Genomic DNA, 22,432 nt, shown 5'->3' on the forward strand with positions numbered 1-22,432 from the left:
CACTTGGTGGTACAGAAAACAAAAAAAAAAGGTTGAGAATCACCGCTCTCAACAGGGACAGAATTATCAAATGCTCAAAGAATACACAAATAATAGTTGTTGTTGTTGTTTTCTAACTGCAGGCATAGGAGAGAGAACATTTGGAGTGGTGCAGCGACCGGTCATCAACAACTATAAAGAACACAATCACACAAACATTTTGTGGGATTGTCGTTTGTCTCACATGTCCTTTTTTCGGCATATTAGTTTACACACAATATGAACTCAGCAGGTGTTCGAACAGAGGTGTTGAGCTATAAGTAAGGGAGACATACTGACAACTGTAGAAACACGAGCGCAAATATAACTTCAGATCCACCTTCTATTCTCTACAAGTCAGGGAAACAAGTTGCTCTTACTTTCCGAAATGACAAATCACCAAAGAGATTAGACATGGAATACATTTTACAGCCATTTTTATTGACACTGCATGAATATCATTTAGCTGGAGAAACAGTTGACAAATGCATACATCTGAAGGAAAGGAATAGTCCACTGGGGAAGCAGTCGAGTGCTGGGTTGTATATTTGATCTTTTAATAAAACCCTGAATGATTATATCTGTTAGTAGTTATGAGGACTTTGCTGCAGCCGAGTTTGGCAATTCAAACATTTAGGTAAAAGGGGAGAGGATTATTTAAATAAAGCACACAATCTTTAATGTATTGGAAAAAGTGCAGAGTGTACTTATCTACAGTATCACCTATTATACCCAATATACTCATCTGAATCAAAGTCCATTTTGTCTCCAATGGGTGTCTGGGTGTTCAAAGAAAGTCCCGGAACACATCCGCCAAACATGCCTATGGTACATTACTGTATAAACTTAGCATTACACAGATTACTGCTAAAAAAAAAAAGAATTTACAAATGTTAAAGATAAAAGTAATGTTAAAAACATCCTCAAATAAGGGAAACTAGTGTGAAAGGCTAACACCAGTACACACATTCACGTCCACTTAAACAATCCCACATTTCATCTGCCAAGCTACTGTTGATTAGTCACGTTGAGAAATCACTTACAATAATACATTTGCTAAATTAGTCAAAGGCAAACTAAGAGCCCAACTTCACATGATCCAAGCTACCCTCATCTGGACCGTCACTCCAGTACACTGGGCCAGTTCTTCTAATAAAAACGGTAAAGGCCGGGTAACAACGCCAGATAATTATTTGTGAGGAGTTTCCAGTCCATGTGAAACTCAGAGACCATTCTGATGAGCTTGTCCAGAGGGAATGGAAGAGTTTCACTCAGACTACCAACACTGCTGTTAGACCTTAGCCAGGGGGAGATTAGTTCTCAAACTAATTAATCCTCCCAAAGAGAATCCTCTGTTTCTTAGTGCATCTATAATCTCATATCTTAACAACATATCAAAGTGGAGTTAAACCGGAATTACATCCACAAATCTAACCAATTGGGGATAGAGAAAGCAGCCAAAGTGACATTTGAAAGCAGGGCACAAAGCAGGCATCTAGCCAGTTCCTGGACAGCCTATTCAAGTTGACAGCAGATGTTCAAGCAGCCAAGGCCTCATCCTCTGCTGCAGTCACAGCCCTGGTGCTGGGTGCAAACTAAAAGAGCACAGAGATCTAACCCAGTGAGTCGAGACACCGGTGGTTTGGTCCAGTCCGCAATGCTAGTCAGACGATAGGCTATGCAATCTATTGAGGTTTTTGTCTAATTACTGTACTACTGGCTTTAGCATACTTGCTATTTTCCCCAGACATATTCAACTGGACACCGCATCTATAATCTATGCCGGATGTAAATCTTTGACAATAATTTTGCTTCATATGCAATACTTCTAACTCCGAGACCGATAAATTACTACAGTTGATTTTTCATATTCATATATACAGGATTCATACAAAAAAAAAAAAAAAAACAAGAGTTGCAGAGTTTGAAGTTTAGCGAAATGAATACGAGTACAGGCAAAACACAACAGCTTAAGCCTCTCTGTATGAGTAAGCAGAATGTCTCTTGTTATTCACGACATTAAACAATCTCTTGAAGATGTGAACCAGTAATGCACTGTCCGAGAGATTTCCTGGCATCCTGGTTCCTGCCAGCGTTGCATTCTTCAGAGCACCCCAGTGTGTGTGTGTGGGGGGGGGGGGGGGGAGCAGACAGAGCAGCCTGTCATAGAAGTCAGGCCACAATACACAATTTTTCTCAAGAGTTACAGAAAGAACCAAGACATGTTACAATAAGTACATTCAGTTGTAAAGCAGTTGCAAAATAACTAACCCCCCCCTTCCCCTCTCTCCATTTCTCTGCGTTCCCGGCCAGAAGTTCAGTCAGTCAGCATGGATGAATGTGTAGTGTTCTCTTATTAGCCACATAAACAGGTGATGAGAGAGAGAAGGAGAAGTGCTGGTCGGCGGGACTGGGTCCAGTCTTTTAGCCCATGGCTGAGCCAGCTCCATAACTTGAGTCTTTACTTAAACGGACAATCTCCTGAGACAGAACTTCAAGATCCTAAAAAAAGACAAAAACATAAATTGCTATTTTAATACCACAAAGCTGGGTACAAACAACAACCTCTGCTAATTTCTGGCAGCTTCATATCTAACTGCAAGACATTTCTTTCATCATGCATCCTCTTCCATTCTGATGTACTTCAGCTACGGACTACTGAACTTCAGAGAGTTGATTCAAGGTGTTGGGAAAGAACTGTAACAGTGACAATTATAGCGTGGAGGGTGCGGGGGAGCCATTAGACAGCCGGACTCGGGTTCAGCTACAATCTCCTCCCATAAAAAGCCAACGTTCCTATCCTCGGTGTGCTCACTAAAGCAAGAGCCATGAAATATTAACAGGCCTGTTTGTTTCTGGGCTGGCGGCCCCAACAGGCACTAAATATTCATGAGCTCGCTGCCCGCCGCTGCCCCTGGAATCCAGAGAGAAGATGGGGGCAACCAGGAGCCTGCCTGCCCATCTGCAGGTTCACCAGTAGCGAACACAACCGTCTTGCACTTCCGCCATGGCGCCCTGTCATTCTGCTCTGGTGGGCTGTGACACTGCTTCATCATGTTCTAGTGCATGATTAGGAGCCCATGCCTGAAGGGCTGCTTGGTAGCAGGAGGGAGGGAAGGAGGTGGGTGGAAAGGCATTAGCAGAGGAGGAGGAGGAGAGGGATAGGGGCAGCTACACATGGTTGCTCTCCCCTTGAGCACCCTCTTATCTGTTTAATCAGATCAAGATTTTTCTCATTTAAATTTGGATAAAAGCAAACCGTTATGTTGCTGTTAACAAGCATGGTACAACTGCCACCAGCGTTGGGATGCTCATGTAAGAGCCTGCAGCCGCTTCTTCCAGCTGCCATGTAAAGGCTTTGTGACTGAATGACAATTCTCCATGTCTCATTCTTGGATGAGTAATTTTGAATACAGTCTATCCCTTGGCATATTTTTTGGGCACTGTAATTGAGCTCCTATCTGCATAAAACCAATGCATGAAGTTCTCAGAAAATGTATCATGCATAAATTATTATATTTTACGATGACAATGTCAAAGAGGATCATCGGCTCGGCTGTCTATAAATAAAATAAAGTGTATATTTCTTAATTTTGGATATCGAAGAGGACTAGAACAGAATTTCAGGCTAGCTTTATTTTTACGCAGAGCCAGAGTGCCTGCAAGTCCTATCCTAGATTTCTCGGGTGTCTTCCAAGCCAAAGTTTAAACCGGGTGATTGTGTAACCTACAACTCCCCATGGGCACGCAGCACTCCTACACACCACACAGCCAAGGATCCAGACTGTCTCCAAGACCGACTACAGCACTACACCCCCTCACTGTAGCTAACCAGCTTACACACACACACACACACAAATATTAAACACAGACATCTCACAGTATTACTGATGCAACACTAAACAGAGCAGGGTCAGTTACCACTCAGTATGGACAGTGGAAAGAGCCCTCCCCCCATTACTTCACCACAAAATGCCAGGAGACATTTGATAGGTTTGTGTTCTGAGGTAAAAATCTGCATGAAGATAGAAACACCACACTGTAATCCCATCAAACAAATGAGACTGCGCCACCATGCTTTGCTTGGAGGAGACCCATTTCTATTTCTGCATAGAAAACCATTTGAACATTAAGGAGCGCCCACGCCTTGGCCTGTGATGAATACTCCCCCCCCCCCCCCCCCCCCATGATGCGCTAGTTTCAGAGCTGGACGACAGCAACACACAGGCAGGCATGCCACCTACACACGCACAGTCACACTGACTACACACACATCACCCAGTCAGTGGTCATTGGTATGGATCCCCACCCTTTAACTACAGGCCCCAGGGATGTCCACAGGTTCTCAACCACTTAAAAACACATCCAATGTGTTTACGGAACACAAACCATTTCATTCACTAGCATGACCACCACCCTCAACAGCAACGGTTTCCCCAACCCCGCCTACCTTCTGTAGTGTACAGCAGCCTACCTTCTGTAGTGTACAGCAGCCTACCTTCTGTAGATGCATGTTCTTTGTCAGCTGTTCCTCCAACATGTTCTGCAGCTTCTTGTTCATCTCCCGCAAGTTCTCGTCCCCAGGCTTCACCAGGTCCCGGAGCACAGAGCCCAGACCATGTCCATGGCCCCCCACCTGGCCCCCGTGATTGGCCACCGCCACCGCACCATGTGCACCATGTGCTGCAGGGGAGAGAGGGAACAAATCAATTAAAGGATACCAACCTCCGGCATGCTTCATTGAACTAGAGTGTTTGACAAACCCAGGGAAAAACCTAGGGCCCTAGTTATAACTGGCCCATGAATTTTATCTAATGAACATTGTTATTTGTAACAAGACGCATGCAATTCTTTCAATGTGAATTATTGTTCAATGGGTTACAGGAATTGAGCAGGACTTATCTCTAATCCACATTATCTAATGAAATTGTATGTCTCTAGTAAAAATAGAATTGTTTGCTGTACAGTGCCTTCATAAAAAGTATTCATACCCCTAGACTTATTCCACATGTTGTGTTATAGCCTGAATTCAAAACCGATGAAATATGTTTTTCCTCACCCATTGACACACAATACCCCATAATGAGAAAGTGAAAACATGATTAAAAGAAAATTGTATTGAAAATGAAATACAGAAACCTCTCATTTACATAAGTATTAATTCCCCTCAGTCATGTTAGAATCACCTTTGGCAGCGATTACAGCTGTGAGTAGTTCTGGGCAAGTCAAAAGAGCTTTGCACACCTGGATTGTACAATATTTCTCAATTATTCTTTTAACTATTCATGCTCTGTCAAATTGGTGTTAATCATTGCTAGACAACCATTTAAGTCTTGCCATAGATTTAAGCCCATTTAAGTCTAAACTAACACGGCCACTCAGGAACATTCACTGTCTTCTTGGTAAGCAACTCCAGTGTAGATTTGGCCTTGTGTTTTAGATTGTCCTGCTGAAAGGTGAATTAATCTCCCAGTGTCTGGTGGAAAGCAGACAACTAGGTTTTCCTCTAGGATTTTACCTGTGCTTAGCGCCATTCCATTTATTTTTATCCTGAAAAACTCCCACATCCATAACAATTACAAGCATACCCATAACATGATGCAACCACCCCTATGCTTGAAAATATGGGTGGTGGTAATGTGTTGTATTGGATTTGCTCCAAACATAACTTTTTGTCCTGAATACAACAGTGTTAATTACTTTGCCACATTACTTTAGTTCCTTCTTGCAAACAGGATGCATGTGTTGGAATATTTTTTATTCTGTACAGGCTTCCTTTTCACCATGTCAACTAGGTTAGTATTGTGGATTAACTACAATGTTGATCCATCCTCAGTTCTCCCCCATCACAGCCAATAAACTGTTTTAAAGTCACAAAATCCCTGAGCGGTTTCCTTCCTCTCCGGCAACGGATCTAGGAAGGAAGCCTGTATCTTTGTAGTAACTGGGTGTATTGATACACCATCCAAAGTGTAATTAATAACTTCACCATTCTCAAAGGGATATTCAATGTCTGCTTTGTCTACAAATAGGTGACCTTCTTTGAAAGGCATTGGAAAACCTCCTTGGTCTTTGTGGTTAAATCTGTGTTTGCAGTGAGGGACTGCTTGACTAAAGGGCCTTACAGATAATTGTATGTGGGGCACAGAAATGAGGCAGTCATTAAAGAAAATGATGCTAAACACTATTATTACACACAGAGTGAGTACATGCAACTGGAGGCTAATTTTTACTCCTGAACTTATTTAGGCTCGTCATAAAAGGGGTTGAAAACTTTAACTCGACATTTCATCTTTTAATTTTGTATTATTTGTCCCCCCCCCCCACCAAAAAAAACAATTCCACTTTGACATGGGGTATAGTGTGTCTGGGTCAGTGCCCAAAAATCTCAATGTCAAAATAAATAAATATTTATAATCACAGACTGTAACACAACAAATGTGGATAAAGTCAAGGCGTTTGAATACTTTAAGTTTTTATGTATTTATTTAACTAGGCAAGGTACTGGATCTGTGTTGAGTTCTGGTGCATCCAAGACTGATGCCGGATCATACAGTTCAAACACAGGTGGTGGCAGTGCTATGCTTCTCTGCTCAATGCAGTACTTGCCCCACCTCTCGGGTGGTCTGCAAGCTCAACTACACTGGTTACAATGTTGTACATGTTCATGATTAATGTTTTAAATGCAGCAGTATCATCCATTCATTAACCTACATCAATCACTCGAGAGTCTCACTCCTGCCTTGATAACATTATGTCAGCTGCTCCATTTCTATGGATTGTAGTCTGTTCTGGGTGGGGTACAGCCAGCTGTAGATCCCTGGTTAGGTAACCTCAAACCGCTCAACAATGTCCTAGAGGCCTTGGAGCAAATATCTGTCTGACTGATGAGAAGATGTTCCTCACGTCTGACAGCATTTCAAACGACAACGCTGCAGTTGCTCTACAAGACAGGTATACATTTGATGCCAAACAACGACAGTCGAGATAAAATACTGAACCTCACGTGTGATAATGAGTTTAGGTCTTCTAGCGTACCCATAGCGCAGTTCAAGACTTAAAGCATAACATTTTCAGGTTTATTATAACTAGGGCATACCCATTTCTAAAGTGTTACAGGTTCAAACAAAGTGTTCCCATTACCAAAGCTTCTGGAAGTTTAAGTTAAAGGAGTGAAATTGAGTTATGCAATGAAACAGAGTTGAGCAACTGTCCCCCTAAACGCAGTTGGCTTTACCTAAAGATCATGGCAGCAGTCATTGGCGTGATATTGTAACTGGACAAGCTTACGGTGTGATTAATTGAGAACATATTTTCTATTGGGGGAGTTGTGATGCCAGTTTACAGCTGACATTGCCAGCTCTTTGTAGAAACAAGGGTCACCTCTTGAAAGTTGCAGTGCTTCTCTGGCCATGACTAGTCAGGTGGGTCCCTACTGCACTGTCGCCCTGTTAAGTAGGGTTTTCCACAGGACGAGAGCGGTGATCGTCTGAACTGCCTCGGCTGCCAACGTTGTAAATGACACTATTCGTCGCTCAGTATACACTTTGTGGGGCAGGCACAGCCAATCAAGATCACTTTTCACAATCTGACACTAAAAACATCACGCCCATATTGAGCAGACGTTAAGACTACCTTTCTCTGAATCTCTGTGGCTTTTGTACGGGACACAATTCATACGGGACACTTTGGAAATGGGTCTTTAAAAAAAATGCTGTTTACCGTGACAAATCAAAATGGTGTTTTAGTACTGTAGCTGATAAAGGAACAGCGGCCTTATCAAGAAGCTGCAAGCTCGGCAAGGTAAGTGACAACACATTGTCAATGGAAACATTAGTTCCAACCCTGCTTGGCATTTCACTCACCCGTGCAGACAGTAGACAACACACATTTCTTTCCATCATTGCTATAATACAGTACAGAAATGCTACGGTCCTGACTTTAAAAAGGTCACCCTTATATTCATGTGATTGTTCTAAGAAATTAACTTAATTGACAAATGAAAAGAAAATATAAACAAACCTCTGAAGCAATACATGAACATAGCCTAGATATACTTGTTCTCCAAACCAATCTCTTCTTCTGGGACTAGCGCTGAGTGCAGTGAGGGGAGACTCAGTTGACTCAGAGCAGAATAACATAACCCAAACTGACATCTGCAACACCGGCTCGCTGATGCTGAAAGCCAGGCTGAGATCACAGATGGAAGATAGACATTCTCAACTCCCTTTAACCAATGATACCTCTAGTCAGGGGCGGCAGGTAGCCTAGCAGTTAAGAGGGTTGGACCAGTAACCGAAAGGCGTTGACTAGGTGAAAAATCGGTCTGTGTCCTTGAGCAAAGCACTTAACCCTAATTAACCCTAATTACTCCTGTAAGTCGTTCTCGGGTTAGCTAAAATGTAGTCAAATAGTTATTATACTTTGCCCTGGTATGGGAAGAATTCTACAGACATTGAAAAAAAACACCAGTCTCCCTAATAGGTGACAATTGCTTTTCTCATCTAGTCATGGAAACCTTCCAGGTCTTTCTTCTCCTAAGAGCAGTGTGCTGCAGAAGTGCACTGATATGCCAACATGGCTGAACAGTAACGTTACTAATCTAAGTGGTCCTGCTGCTACTGAACTGCTGAAGCAACACAGTGAGCCGTGGCTGGCTGCCACCACACAGCTACTACAACTGCAGCCCTGCCTGCTGCCAGAGTCACTACAACTAACTGCAGCTCTGCCTGCTCTCAACTCCCACAGGATCACAGTGTGCTAAGTGGAAACACTGACAGGAAAAATACAGGCTAGATCTATAGAAATGTAGCCCTGCCTGTTTAAAGTGTATGCGTCATTTCTTGTAATGTACCCCCTCGTCCATTACAGGTGTCATTCCCAGTGATGAATCGCTCATTTGCAAGAGAGTTACAATGCTCACTTAAAAACAACTTCATCATTATAAACGACTTTGTGCGGAGCAATCCCAAGACAAGTTTTCCATTAAACAAGTTCAGAAAATAGAATAACCATCAAGTAATTTGACAACACATTTCCCAAGTCTTAACCTATTGTTATTAATTACAACCTATAAACGTCAACTTGAAGGCTGCTTTATAACGGACTCATATCCTAACATTCTTGAAGGTTGTGAAGTTCCTGGAGTTCTCCATGCAGAACAAACAGTGTTGGATGAAAAGGTTAGAGGCTACGTCACAGTGGGAGCAGCCGTGTACAATACTAGGCGAGAGGCAGGGGTTACAGACTGCAGCAGTAGGAAACTTACCCAATCTGACTTCTCCAGCAGGGAAGAGCACTTAGCCAGGAGAGGAAGCTCATCTACAAATAAACTCCCTGTCCAACTCCACACATGACTGCGGCATTGTACCTGACTGCTCAATTAACCAACTCCCACAATCCCTTCCACACTCTCCATCTCTCTCTCCATCACCAGACTGCAGTCTTACACATCACGTCAAGACACTTCCTCCATTACACTAACTGATAGATAGAGATAGATAGAGAAATGAAGTAGAACAGAGTGCCAGTGTGCTCCTCCACAGAAGCCCAATGAACTGATTCAGAGATGGTTCATCAACATGCTGGTAACGTGTGGAGAGTTTGTGAATCATTATCCATCAAGCCCTTTCATAAGATGTGGAAGATCTCAGTGAACAAAATCCGCTGAGGAAAGCAGGTTGGAACCATTTGAAAAAGGATTAATCAAAGAACTGTCACTGTGTACACCAACAGTTAACAGCAGCACAAGTGTTTACATTACCATTAGCTACAAGAACATGATGTGGTGTCATTTAGTTGCTGATGGGACTACGTTATGACGCAAGGTGCAGCAGAGCAGACAGACAGCAGTAGGCTGTGTTGACCAGGTAGGCAGTCTGGCAGGCACTGTAACATTACTGTGTGCGCCTCCCATCTCACCAGCAGGGCTGAGGTCTCAGTCGGCTGCTGCATTATTGAATATGTGCTGGGTTCACTCAGGCATGTCTGCACCCTGAATCATTTAAATCCTGCTAATGTCAGCTCTCATCTAGCACCGTGTCCTACTGCCTGCTTTCTGGAGGCTAGGCCCTTCATTTTTCCACAGCCTACACAGCCTTCTCTGCGGAATTCTCAGATGCTGTTATGGGGGGGCAAGGTTATTTAACCAAAGATATTTGCCACTGCTGTCCCACCCTGTCTCCTGTTGTTGAACCAAGAAATAGCTGCACTAACATTACACAGTATGTCTGGCTGTAAATATGGCCATTGTATGATCATTCTAGGGATGCGAAGGTGCATAAAGATGGCGGCCCCCATGTACTTTGTACAAATGCCTTGTTTGCTAAGTTCACCATATGTTATACTGAACAAAAATAAAACACAACAAGCAACAATTTCAAAGATTTTACTGAGTTACAGTTCATATAAGGAAATCAGTCAATTTAAATAAATTCATTAGGCCCTAATCTATGGATTTCACATGACTGGGAATACAGATTTGAGTCGGTTGGTCACAGATACCTTGAAAACCAGTCTGTATCTGGTGACCACCCTTTTCCTTACACAGCACGACACATTCTCCTTAGCAGACTGTTGAATGTTGTCCCACTCCTCTTCAATGGGTGTGCGAAGTTGCTGGATATTGGCGGGAACTGGAACACATCGATCCTGAGCATCCCAAACATGGGTGACGTGTGGTGAGTATGCAGCCCGTGGAAGAACTGTGACATTTTCAGTTTCCAGGAATTGTGTACAGATCCTTGCGACATGCATTATCATGCTGAGACGAGGTGATGGCTGCGGATGAATGGCACAACAATGGGCCTCAGGATCACGGTATCTCTGTGCATTCAAATTGACATCGATAAAATACAATTGTGTTCATTGTCGGGCAAACTGCTCGCCCACACGTGGTTTGTGGTTGTGAGGCCAGTTGGAAGTACTGCCAAATTCTCTAAAATGACATAGGCAATGGCTTATGGTAGAGAAATTAACATTAAAATGATCCGGCAACAGCTCTGGTGGACATTCCTGCAGACAGCATTCCAATTGCACACTACCAGAAAACTTGAGACATCTGTGGAATTGTGCTGTGGCAAAACTGCACATTTTAGAATGGCCTTTTATTGTCCCCAGCACAAGGTGTACCTGTGTAATGAACCTGCTGTTTAATAGGCTTCTTGACGTGCCACCTCTGTCAGGTGGATGGATTATCTTGGCAAAAAGGATATATGCTTACTGACAGGGATGTGAACAAAATATGAAAGAAATAAGCTTTTGTGCGTATGGAACATTTCTGGGATCTTTTATTTCGGCTCATGAAAACTTTACATGTTGCGTTTATATTTTTGTTCAGTGTACATTGCCCTCAGTTTTGTATAGGCATTAGCACAGTATAGAATTATCCCATTTCTAGCTCCAAGACAACGGCAATTAGAAAAAATTATTGTGCTGATTTACTGGCCCATTGAACCATGTCGCGCGCAGTAGTTTAAAAAGTCTATTGATAGTGCTAAAACAAAGACGCCATATCTGAATTTCTCCATCTTTATGCACCTTCGCCATAAACATCAGGTTGAGTGTCTGCTTTCATGTGCGCCCCTTTGACAGACGTGAACATGTTAATATCTAGCAACGCTACAAACTGTTTTCAATAAGTGTGACAAAACACCCTCATAAAATGCCTCAAAATATATCAAGTCATGTTCACGAGCAACCTTGTAAAATGTTTACACAATGCCGTATTTGAATAGACTAAAACACTGCCACCACTCCAGCTGAATGAAAACATGCAACTAGACAGTAGCAATATGTAAGCAAGAACCCCCTCCCCCGAAAATAACCAAAAGTTGTGCTAGCTCTCATATCTCACACCTATTTTCCCTTTAAAAATATCAGATAAAGAAATGTTTTTTTCTTCACCCTTCTGTTTACGCAGTCTGACAAGCCCAGACAACTGGAGACCTTCAGCTTTTATAGCACAACATTTACAATTAGAAGAAACTGGCCATAATGGAATCTAGCCTGGCATTAAAATGTTAAAATCAGCCAGTCATGAAATTAAAACAGGAGGAGAGCACACAGACAGTGGTAGAAGGGAAAGCTCTTCTCTTATAAGCAGGGGATAAGAAGTCTAACCAACTTCCTCTAAATGGGGATGACTGTGTGAAACACAGTAATTACCATCATCTTGTGGTTCTAAACAAAGGTTGTTACAGGGCACAGGATGTACTACGAATCCTACCTCCACCCCTCTGTAAACTGGCATCAGTGTGTGTGTGTGTCCTAAATAGTGTTGTTACAATAACAGAATTTTTACTTCGATACCAGGTTTAGTATGAAGATACCAAAACAATACCCTGGGGTAGGGGGGCACTAGCCTGTCGCAGAATGGCACTTAGTCCAGACAGATATTGAGTTCAATATAATTACATTACATTTTTGTATGCATTAATCAATCAAATTATACAATCAATTTGACATAGTTTTTTTTAAACCAAACTACATAACAAATGGTAATCATTTATTTGAATGGTAAATCTCTAATGATAACCTGGGCAACTCAATATGTAGTCTATGCACAATACAGATGAATGTATGTTCAATAAGTGTGTGCCTGCATCAAGTTATTGAGCTTGTTTTGGCTGATTTCATGGGGCTACAGATGGAGAGAAAAACATGTTGTTTCCCTTCCATTTGAGACTTATTTTATTGTACTGATTAGCATAGAAGAAGCAATCTCTTACATGATAAAAGCGCTGTCGAAGACCCGTGACATCATTAACACACAGCTCCAGCAAAGGCGGTGCAGTATGAAGATAGGATTTCTATTGGAGAAGCAGTTTCTGCCTGAGCACACTTGTGATGTCGACATTGGCTAGCTAAGCTCACGCACAGAAACACATTGGGTCTAACGGTTGTCTCGCGTCGAATTGAATCAAACCCAGGCCTGGTCTGTTTCGAAAACGTTCCCGGAAGTCTTGCGATTGCACCTCTACCTTACCTGACACCCTAGACCCACTTCAATTTGCTTACCACCCCAATAGATCCACAGACGATGCAGTCGCCATCGCACTGCACACTGGCCTATCCCATCTGGACAAGCGGAATACCCATGTAAGAAAGCTGTTCATTGACTATACCTCAGCCTTCAACACCATGGTACCTTCCAAGCTCATCATTAAGCTCGGGGCCCTGGGTCTGAACCCCGACTAAGTGAATGAATAAAGTTTTTGGTCACAATCAGTTTTGAAATCAGAAATATTTTGCATATCACAAACAAGGTACTAGGGGTAGTGAACTGATCTCAGCTTCAGCATTAAGCGAGCAAGGGAAGTTAGCCTACAAAGTTGGGTGCTACCGGTATCTTCTTGCACTGTCAAGTGTTATATCCTGTAATGGACATTGCGAACAGTAATTAACAGTTTCAACATTGCTACATGGCGTGTTGCATTATTCAAGTGTGTCAACTTCTGTGCAGCATAAGTGGCGACACAGCCCAGACTCCCAGTGAGTGCAGTGGTTGTTCAGAACAGAATAGAGCTGGCAATGACTAAAGTGGAGCAGCCGCGGTAAGCTCGCTCTATAAGGGGACATCGGCTGCGCTGATAGACTTGATCCTCAAATCAGTAGATAACGTGAGACACATTTTACAGAAATACCGAAGGGTAAACATAAATAAAAGTACCAAAGTTTCAGTACACCATGCAACACTCATCCAAAAATCTCTTGTCTACTACATCCTAAAACATACTGTAATAATTGTACTACATACTATTTAGAATGTACTATTTAGTGAAAATTAATGCAGTAAGCCACAAATATCAACATACTAGGCTCATTCATACTGACAATGCCTTATACCGCCATACGTTCATTTTTGGTGCAGCCCATCCCCTTCTTTAAATATCAGCTGTTGTAAAACACACGTGGGTCAGGAAAGAGGATTATCTTCCTCAAGAGCAGCAAATTTTACTAGATGAAAAGCCCAAATGGAGTATGACATCCTGGCATTTAAAGAATACTACATTTTCCAAATGTCATACCATATCACTACATTCTTTTACTTTTAGATTTGTGTATTGTTAGGTTTGACTACACCGTTGGAGCTAGGAAGCATTTCTCTACACCCGCAATAACATCTGAGAAATATTGATTTGACGTTGTCATTTTCGCATACCCAAAATGCCTACTATTTAGAACCCAAGTACGGCTATTAGGACATAACCAGTGTCAAGAAGCATGTACCAAGCACTGTGGAAAGAGATTAGGGCCTTTGGAAGATTATTTCTTTATTTAAACCTCCACTCAGCGCTGAGACAGAAAGCACTATGGACCATGGAACTTCTACAGTAGGCCTAATGGAAGTAAACATAGATTGGCATGTTTTTACACTCTACTTCATTGCATTATATCCAATGAAAAATCTTCTATGATCTAAGCCTGTTCATATTCAAGGCATTCCATTTTATTTTTGCAGTCTTTCTTTTGGCAAAAAAAGAAAACAAAAAAAAAAAGAAATCCCTATTGAAAGACAAGTTGCTTTGAGAAACTTTTATCTGCTGTGATTGAGCCTTTCTTTTTATGGAGTTTTGAAACACTAGACTACTGCAGTATTGCTGAAGTCACAGATCATCCCTCTCCATTGCCGGTGGTTTAGCTTACTTTTAAAGAATATGATAGATGCAGTGGCCTCATGCATTCCAACAGCGCACCAGTTCCAAAACAAACAATTCCCCATTTCTCTCGCTCTCTCTCTTTGAGATTCCTTTAACTGGGTTATAGGAGGAGGCACGGAAAGGGCGCATTAGACAAATAAAAAAATATATTTTCAATATGAGAGCTAACTGTTCAAAGTTATAAGCTTTAAACATTGCAGTGTTTTAGAACAGTGTGGCGTAAACACATTCCTAGGTTCAGAAAGGCTTTCCCTTCCAGCCCAAATCTGTGTAGTCTGTATGCCTTGGCCTATATGAAAGTCTTATTATTATTCAATCAATGTAGTAGTTACAGCTAAGGGCACTGCATCTACAAAGAAAAAGCTAATGAAAACATTAACTTTGACGTAGCCTATCGGATAGGACCAATACGACATGAGGGTTAACGAGCGTTTTATTCGAGAGTGAACTGCCTCAAATATTTTTTTTAATAGTGCTTTCCTAAAAGGCATACACTTGAGGGTGCCCTTTGAGTGCAGTGCAGCCCTATCCCGAAAGCCTGATGATATCAGTGAGCTTGAGTGCCTGCATGTTCACGAGGAAGGCAGTCAGACAGAGACACAAGTCTGAGCACTTCAGACAAGTCCAGGTACTGAAACTGGGTCAGTCTCCATTCCAAAGCTTACGATACATTTCATAGCCCACCTACATCGGTTTAACGTGAAATATCACTATAGTTGACATTTTGGATCTGCAAAATCTGCTATTTTGATTTGAGTTTCTGAAACTTTGTCTTTACTCGTGTCTAAACACCACAGCTAGCATGCTTATAGTAAATGCATTACTCACAGTGCTAATCCTAAAAGGTAATCATATTTCATTCTAGTTTGTTTTGTAAACTCTGCCAGTTCCATATGGTAATGGGGTTCCAATTATCACCAAACTATAAATCATGCCTCATGGATTAGCATAGAAGCAGGATAATATGGAGGGGACATGATGTGCTAATCTGGTTGAGGAGAGTAGCAGAACAGGTTGCAGAGGAATCTTAAAAACACAGCCAGCCGAAACACCCCAATCTTTAAAGAGAAGCTCATAAAATGTTAAGCAGAGCCCACAGCTCAGATCATAGAGTTATTAGATTGAACAAAGTGTATCTGAGCGCTCCAATAGCGGCAAACTTAAAATAGAATTATTATAAATAGCACCGGTGAAACATTTACGAGTGGATTATAAAAGCAAGACAGTGAAACAGGTTCAAATGTAATAATATAATTGAATAACTTCCCTACTGTGAAAGAGTGGGACATTGTCTATTTATGCAAGCTGTTAGCATGGGTTCTTTTCAGTAAAATACTGTTTCTATATTGAACAAAAATATTTGAAAAAAATCTGCAAAATCTGTGTTACAATTCATATAATGAAATCAGTCAATTTAAATTAATTAATTAATTAGGGCCTAACCTATGGAATTCACATGACTGGGCAGGGGAACAGCCATTGGGAAGCCAGGCCTAGCCAATCAGAATGAGTTTTTCCTCAAAAAAAGGGCTTTATTACAGACAGAAATACTTCTCAGCAGCACCCCAACTCAGACAATCCCGCAGGTGAAGAAGCCAGATGTGGAGGTCCCAGGCTGGCGTGGTTACACATGGTCGGTCGTAGGTTGTGAGGCTGGTTGGATGTACTGCCAAATTCTAAAAAATGTCGTTGGAGGTGGCTTATAGTAGGGAAATTAACATAAAATTATCTGGCAACAGCTCTGATGGACATGTCTGTAGTCAGCATGGTAATTACATGCTCCCTCAATTTGAGACATCTGGGGCCTCCCGAGTGGCGCAGTGGTAGCTATGCCACTAGAGATTCTGGGTTCGAGTCCAGGCTCTGTCGCAGCCGGCCGCAACCGGGAGACCGATGGGGCAGCACACAATTGGCCCAGCGTCGTCGGGATAGGGGAGGGCCTGGCCGGCAGGGATGTCCATGTCCCATCACACACTAGCGACTCCTGTGGCGGACCGGGCACAGTGCACACTGACACGGTCGCCAGATGTATGGTGTTTCCTCCGAAACATTGGTGCGACTGGCTTCCGGGTTATAACATTTGAGATGTCTTTTACATTGTGTTATGTGACAAAACTGCACATTTTAGAGTGGCCTTTTATTGTCCCCAGCACAAGGTGCACCTGTGTAATGATCATGCTGTTTAATCAGCTTCTTGATGTGCCATATCTGTCAGGTGGATGGATTATCTTGGCAAAAGGAGATATGCTCACTAACAGGGAAGGGTTTTTTTTAATTATTTTTTTTACACCTTTATTTTACTAGGCAAGTCAGTTAAGAACAAATTCTTATTTTCAATGACGGCCTAGGAACAGTGGGTTAACTGCCTGTTCAGGGGCAGAACGACAGATTTTGTACCTTGTCAGCTCGGGGATTTGGTTACTAGTCCAATGCTCTAACCACTAGGCTACCCTGCCGCCCCGGAAGTAAACAAATGTGTGCACCGAACTTGAGAAATAAGCTTTTGGTGCTTATGGAACATTTCCGGGATCTTTTATTTCAGCTCATGAAACATGGGACCAACACTTTACATGTTGTGTTTATATTTTTGTTCAGTATAGTTTTACCCTCAAGACATGAAACAAGATGTACTGGAATAATAGAGAGTCAACTCATCTTTGAGTGTTCTCTGGTTTTGGTTCAACATTCAACCTCACAAATCTTGTAGAGGTCGAGTCCCCCTCAGGACGGTTGAGCTAACATAGGCTAATGCAATTAGCATGAGGCTGTAAGTAACAAGAACATTTCCCAGGACATAGACATATCTGATATTGGCAGAAAGCTTAAATTATTGTTAATCTAACTGCTCTGTTCAATTTACAGTAGCTATTACTGTGAAATAATACCATGCTATTGTTTGAGGAGAGTGCATAATTTTGAACCTGAAAAGTTATTAATAAACCAATTAGGCACATTTGGGCAGTCTTGATACAACATTTTGAACAGAAATGCAATGGTTCATTGGATCAGTGTAAAACTTTTCACATACACTGCTGCCATCTAGTGGCCAAAATCTAAATTGTGCCTGGGCTGGAATAATACATTATGCCCTTTCTCTTGCATTTCAAAAGATGGTACAAAAAAAAAATAATCTTTGTATTATCTTTAACCAGATTGAATGTGTTACATTCTCCTACATTAATTTCAAATTTCCACAAACTTCAGTGTTTCCTTTCAAATGGTACCAGAAATATGCATATCCTTGCTTCAGGTCCTGAGCTACAGGCAGTTATATTTGGGTATGTCATTTTAGGCGGAAATTGGAAAAAAGGGTCAGATCCATAAGAGGTTTTAAACTCACGATTCAAAATAAATTGAGCGAAGAGCGAAAGAACTCTGAACTCCCTAGGTGGGCTACATTTCAGCAGACAAAATAATCCCATTTTCAAGTAAATCTTAGATGGCTTTACACTGTACATAACAGTTCAATAGACAAACTATAATGTAGGCATACATACAGTGGGGCAAAAAAGTATTTAGTCAGCCACCAATTGTGCAAGTTCTCCCACTTTAAAAGATGAGGCCTGTACTTTTCCTCATAGGTACACTTCAACTATGACAGACAAAATGAGTAAAAAAATCCAGAAAATCACATTGTAGGATTTTTTATGAATTTATTTGCAAATTATGGTGGAAAATAAGTATTTGGTCACCGACAAACAAGCAAGATTTCTGGCTCTCACAGAACTGTTTAAAAGAGGCTCCTCTGTCCTCCACTCGTTACCTGTATTTATGGCACCTGTTTGAACTTGTTATCAGTATAAAAGACACCTGTCCACAACCTCAAACAGTCACACACCAAACTCCACTATGGCCAAGACCAAAGAGCTGTCAAAGGACACCAGAAACAAAATTGTAGACCTGCACCAGGCTGGGAAGACTGAATCTGCAATAGGTAAGCAGCTTGGTTTGAGGAAATCAACTGTGGGAGCAATTATTAGGAAATGGAAGACATACAAGACCACTGATAATCTCCCTCGATCTGGGGCTCCACGCAAGATCTCACCCCGTGGTGTCAAAATGATCACAAGAACGGTGAGCAAAAATCCCAGAACAACACGGGGGGACCTAGTGAATGATCTGCAGAGAGCTGGGACCAAAGTAACAAAGCCTACCATCAGCAAGGGCATTGCCCCAAAACATCACTGCTCTAGAGGAGATCTGCATGGAGGAATGGGCCAAAATACCAGCAACAGTGTGTGAAAACCTTGTGAAGACTTACAGAAAACATTTGAACTCTGTCATTGCCAACAAAGGGTATTTAACTAAGTATTGAGATAAACTTTTGTTATTGACCAAATACTTATTTTCCACCATAATTTGCAAATAAATTCATAAAAAATCCTACAATGTGATTTTCTGGATTTTCTTCTCAAATTTTGTCTGTCATAGTTGAAGTGTACCTATGATGAAAATTACAGGCCTCTCATCTTTTTAAGTGGGAGAACTTGCACAATTGGTGGCTGACTAAATACTTTTTTGCCCCACTGTATTCCTGTCAGTGAAAAACAAGTATCACATCTAAAGGAGGGGAAAACCAGTTCAACAAGGCAAGGAGACAGAGACAGATGGTTACCTATCCTGCTGTCCATGACATAGGTCTCGATGATGGCACTCTTCTTACAGATGTCATCAGCCATGGAGGAGCAGCTGACCTCTAGGTGTTTAACCTGCAGCATATTAGACACACATTAGATACACCTAAAGAGATAACCCCACAGCTGGTTTGCTGAGAAAAGGGGCACCAAATGTCAACACAAAGGACCCGTCACAGCTACTAGCATGTACATCAATCATCTCTCACACCCAGAGCAGGCAGGCAACAAGTGTGAATAGATCATATGATCTGGGGAAGAACAGCAAGGCACGAAAACAAGTAATAGCAGCAGATCCCTGTCCAGTGTAGCCATATTTTGGTGAATTTGATATAAAGTCACCAGTAAAAGATGGTTTCACAATTTAATTGGAAAATAAAATCTATTCTAGTGGTCAAAAAAAATGATTAATGAATGCCCATAAATTGCAGTGAAGAACATTATCATTATCTCACAACTATCTGTCATGTCAGTTTCTTCCCAAATATAATTGACAGTTCAGGTTGATTATTTTTTTTTTTTAAATTGTGTTTGGTTTCATTTGATCTTACATTCATACTATTAACTGTAATTTAGTTGTACAACCCTACACTCCCCACCTTGTTTACTAAAATGTGTGAATTTGGCTCCACACTGCAGCATTTTTATTTGATTAAATGTTTCTTATGAAGCGACAGTATAGAAATGTCACCTTTTATTCCAGTTTTTTTTCATACATATCTGATTTACCATTTAGAAATGAAAGCACGTCTCCTATCTAATAGCAACATTTGAAGACTTTTTCATAAATATTTTGACAAGATATTTCTGAACATTTCTACATTAATGTGGATGTCTCCATGATTATGGATAATAATGAATAATGATGAGTGAGAAAGAATATCACCCCAAATACTGGACCAAATACTAAACTTTAAGTGATTTTGTCCAAATACATGAGAGGGGAAAAAACTACTTACAAAAAATGGTGGGGAGTAGATATATAAAGTGCTTTCATTTCCAAACAGGAATACAGATACGCATGAAAATAACCTCAAATAAAAATGTTGACATACTATACTGTCGCCTCATATGAAACATGTGTTCTCAAATCCAAAATGCTGGAGTATAGAGACAAATGTAAAAATGTGATCTTACCTGTGCAAATAAATACGAAGGGGAGTGGGAAAGGAAAAACCTAGCCAGTTGCACAACTGAATGCATTCAACCGAAATGTGCCTTCCACATTTAACCCAATGTCGATTAAGCCAGGGGAGCAGTTGGTGTTGGGGGTTAACCGCAATTCTCAAGTGCAGAACGGCAGATATTTTCCATCCCCGGCTCAGGGATTTGAACCAGCGACCTTTCGGTTACAGGCATAACGCTCTAAACCGCTAGGCTACCTGCCACCCATGTATAGAATATATTACACAGTTTATAGTAAATGATAGCCAAGTTGAAAACGTAGTAGAACAAAGCATAAGACACATTTCCATTGTTCGCTAGTAACAGACAATACAGTTGTATTGTAAGTATGAATAGCATGCCTACCTTCTCCTCCAACATCCATTTCTCTTGCTGCACCTCAGCCAGCCTCAGGAAGAGTTCCCCAACCTCATCATCAGACAGGTCAGCAGGTCGCTGGGACTGGGGGCTGCCGCTGGCGGACTTAGAACACAGGACCAGACAACTGTTAAACGTCTGTTCCCTCCCACTCAGAGAGAGTCAGACAGAGAGAAGCTATTTTGTGCATTCTGTGTAATATAATTCATTATCTCTGCATCACTGGCTCAGAGCTTGACAGCTTTAATGGTACAGGCTCATCTGTACATTGTACACAACCTAGGCAGGAGGTCTGTTCGGGACAGAATTGGAATACATTATGTTTTAAGTGGAAACAATTGGAGAATTCTAAATTGTTTTCTCGCAGTCTTTCCCACACCTTTTCCTCAACAATCCACCTCCCCTGCAAAGAAAAACATTCAGGACATGTGTTTATTCAAAGGGCTATAATAATAGTATCTACGCTATTTATAGGCTATTAACAGCGGCACATAAAAGTGAAACGCATGTGAACTCCCTGTTTAGCTGCCTGTCATAGCTGTGGTTGGTGAAAGTTCAGACTCATCTCTGCCTCAGAATGTACAGTTTGTACTCTTGGCAGTTAAAAATGCAATGTAAAAGGTGATGTGTTGATGCAGACGACCTCATTGGTTCTCTTTGTGGTTCCCTTACATCAAATAATGTATTTTTTCTTGTGGCTTACGCTGTTCTGTTGACTACAAAATGTATATTCAACATTCACATTCTGATTATCTCTGTGCAGACTGGTGTAGTGTACCTTGTTGGTGCTCTGTGCAGACTGGTGTAGTGTACCTTGTTGGTGCTCTGTGCAGACTGGTGTAGTGTACCTTGTTGGTGCTCTGTGCTGACTGGTGTAGTGTACCTTGTTGGTGCTCTGTGCAGACTGGTGTAGTGTACCTTGTTGGTGCTCTGTGCAGACTGGTGTAGTGTACCTTGTTGGTGCTCTGTGCGGACTGGTGTAGTGTACCTTGTTGGTGCTCTGTGCGGACTGGTGTAGTGTACCTTGTTGGTGCTCTGTGCAGACTGGTGTAGTGTACCTTGTTGGTGCTCTGTGCAGACTGGTGTAGTGTACCTTGTTGGTGCTCTGTGCAGACTGGTGTAGTGTACCTTGTTGGTGCTCTGTGCGGACTGGTGTAGTGTACCTTGTTGGTGCTCTGTGCAGAGGCGCCCTCCTTCATGATCTCCCCGTAGCTGAAGGAGGAGACACTGCTGCTATCTCCCCTCTGCTGCGTACGATTAGGAGAGCTGATCTCTGACAACACCAGCTCCTCCAGGCCTGGAAACAGACACATACTCAATCGAGCAGTCTTGCTAAAGAATTACATCAGAAGTAAATGTTCTAAGTGTGGAAAAAAGTTGTTCTAACGTCAGACACCTTTTGGCATTTTCTTGACGTGGTTAATATGACTTTTCAGGCCATATCAAAGCAAGGACACACCTTCTCAACCCTCTTAAGTCTGGCAGTTTTTCAAACGCAGCATTCCAATCATCCCAATGAGAACTACAGAATTGTCAACTAACAACATCCATTGTGTGTTTCTGATGGGGAAACACACA

At 41.7% G+C, this 22,432-nt stretch overlaps 1 protein-coding gene across 5 annotated transcripts in view; it reads right to left on the reverse strand.

Annotated features, from left to right (window-relative positions):
- Positions 1-438: 438 nt before the first annotated feature.
- LOC110532303 (GRIP1-associated protein 1) overlaps positions 439-22,432 on the reverse strand; it is a 42,671-nt gene continuing 20,677 nt past the window's right edge. For all 5 annotated transcript variants that reach the window (XM_021616071.2, XM_021616070.2, XM_021616068.2 and 2 more), the window contains 5 exons: positions 22,018-22,151; positions 20,843-20,959; positions 19,294-19,387; positions 4,517-4,701; positions 439-2,520 (listed from right to left, as the gene is read on the reverse strand). In XM_021616071.2, coding sequence (XP_021471746.2) covers positions 2,443-2,520; positions 4,517-4,701; positions 19,294-19,387; positions 20,843-20,959; positions 22,018-22,151 — 608 coding nt within the window. In that variant the 3' untranslated portion in view covers positions 439-2,442. The remainder of the gene's footprint in view (positions 2,521-4,516; positions 4,702-19,293; positions 19,388-20,842; positions 20,960-22,017; positions 22,152-22,432) is intronic.

This window comes from Oncorhynchus mykiss, chromosome 9 (assembly GCF_013265735.2).
Source record: "Oncorhynchus mykiss isolate Arlee chromosome 9, USDA_OmykA_1.1, whole genome shotgun sequence".
NCBI lineage: Eukaryota > Metazoa > Chordata > Actinopteri > Salmoniformes > Salmonidae > Oncorhynchus > Oncorhynchus mykiss.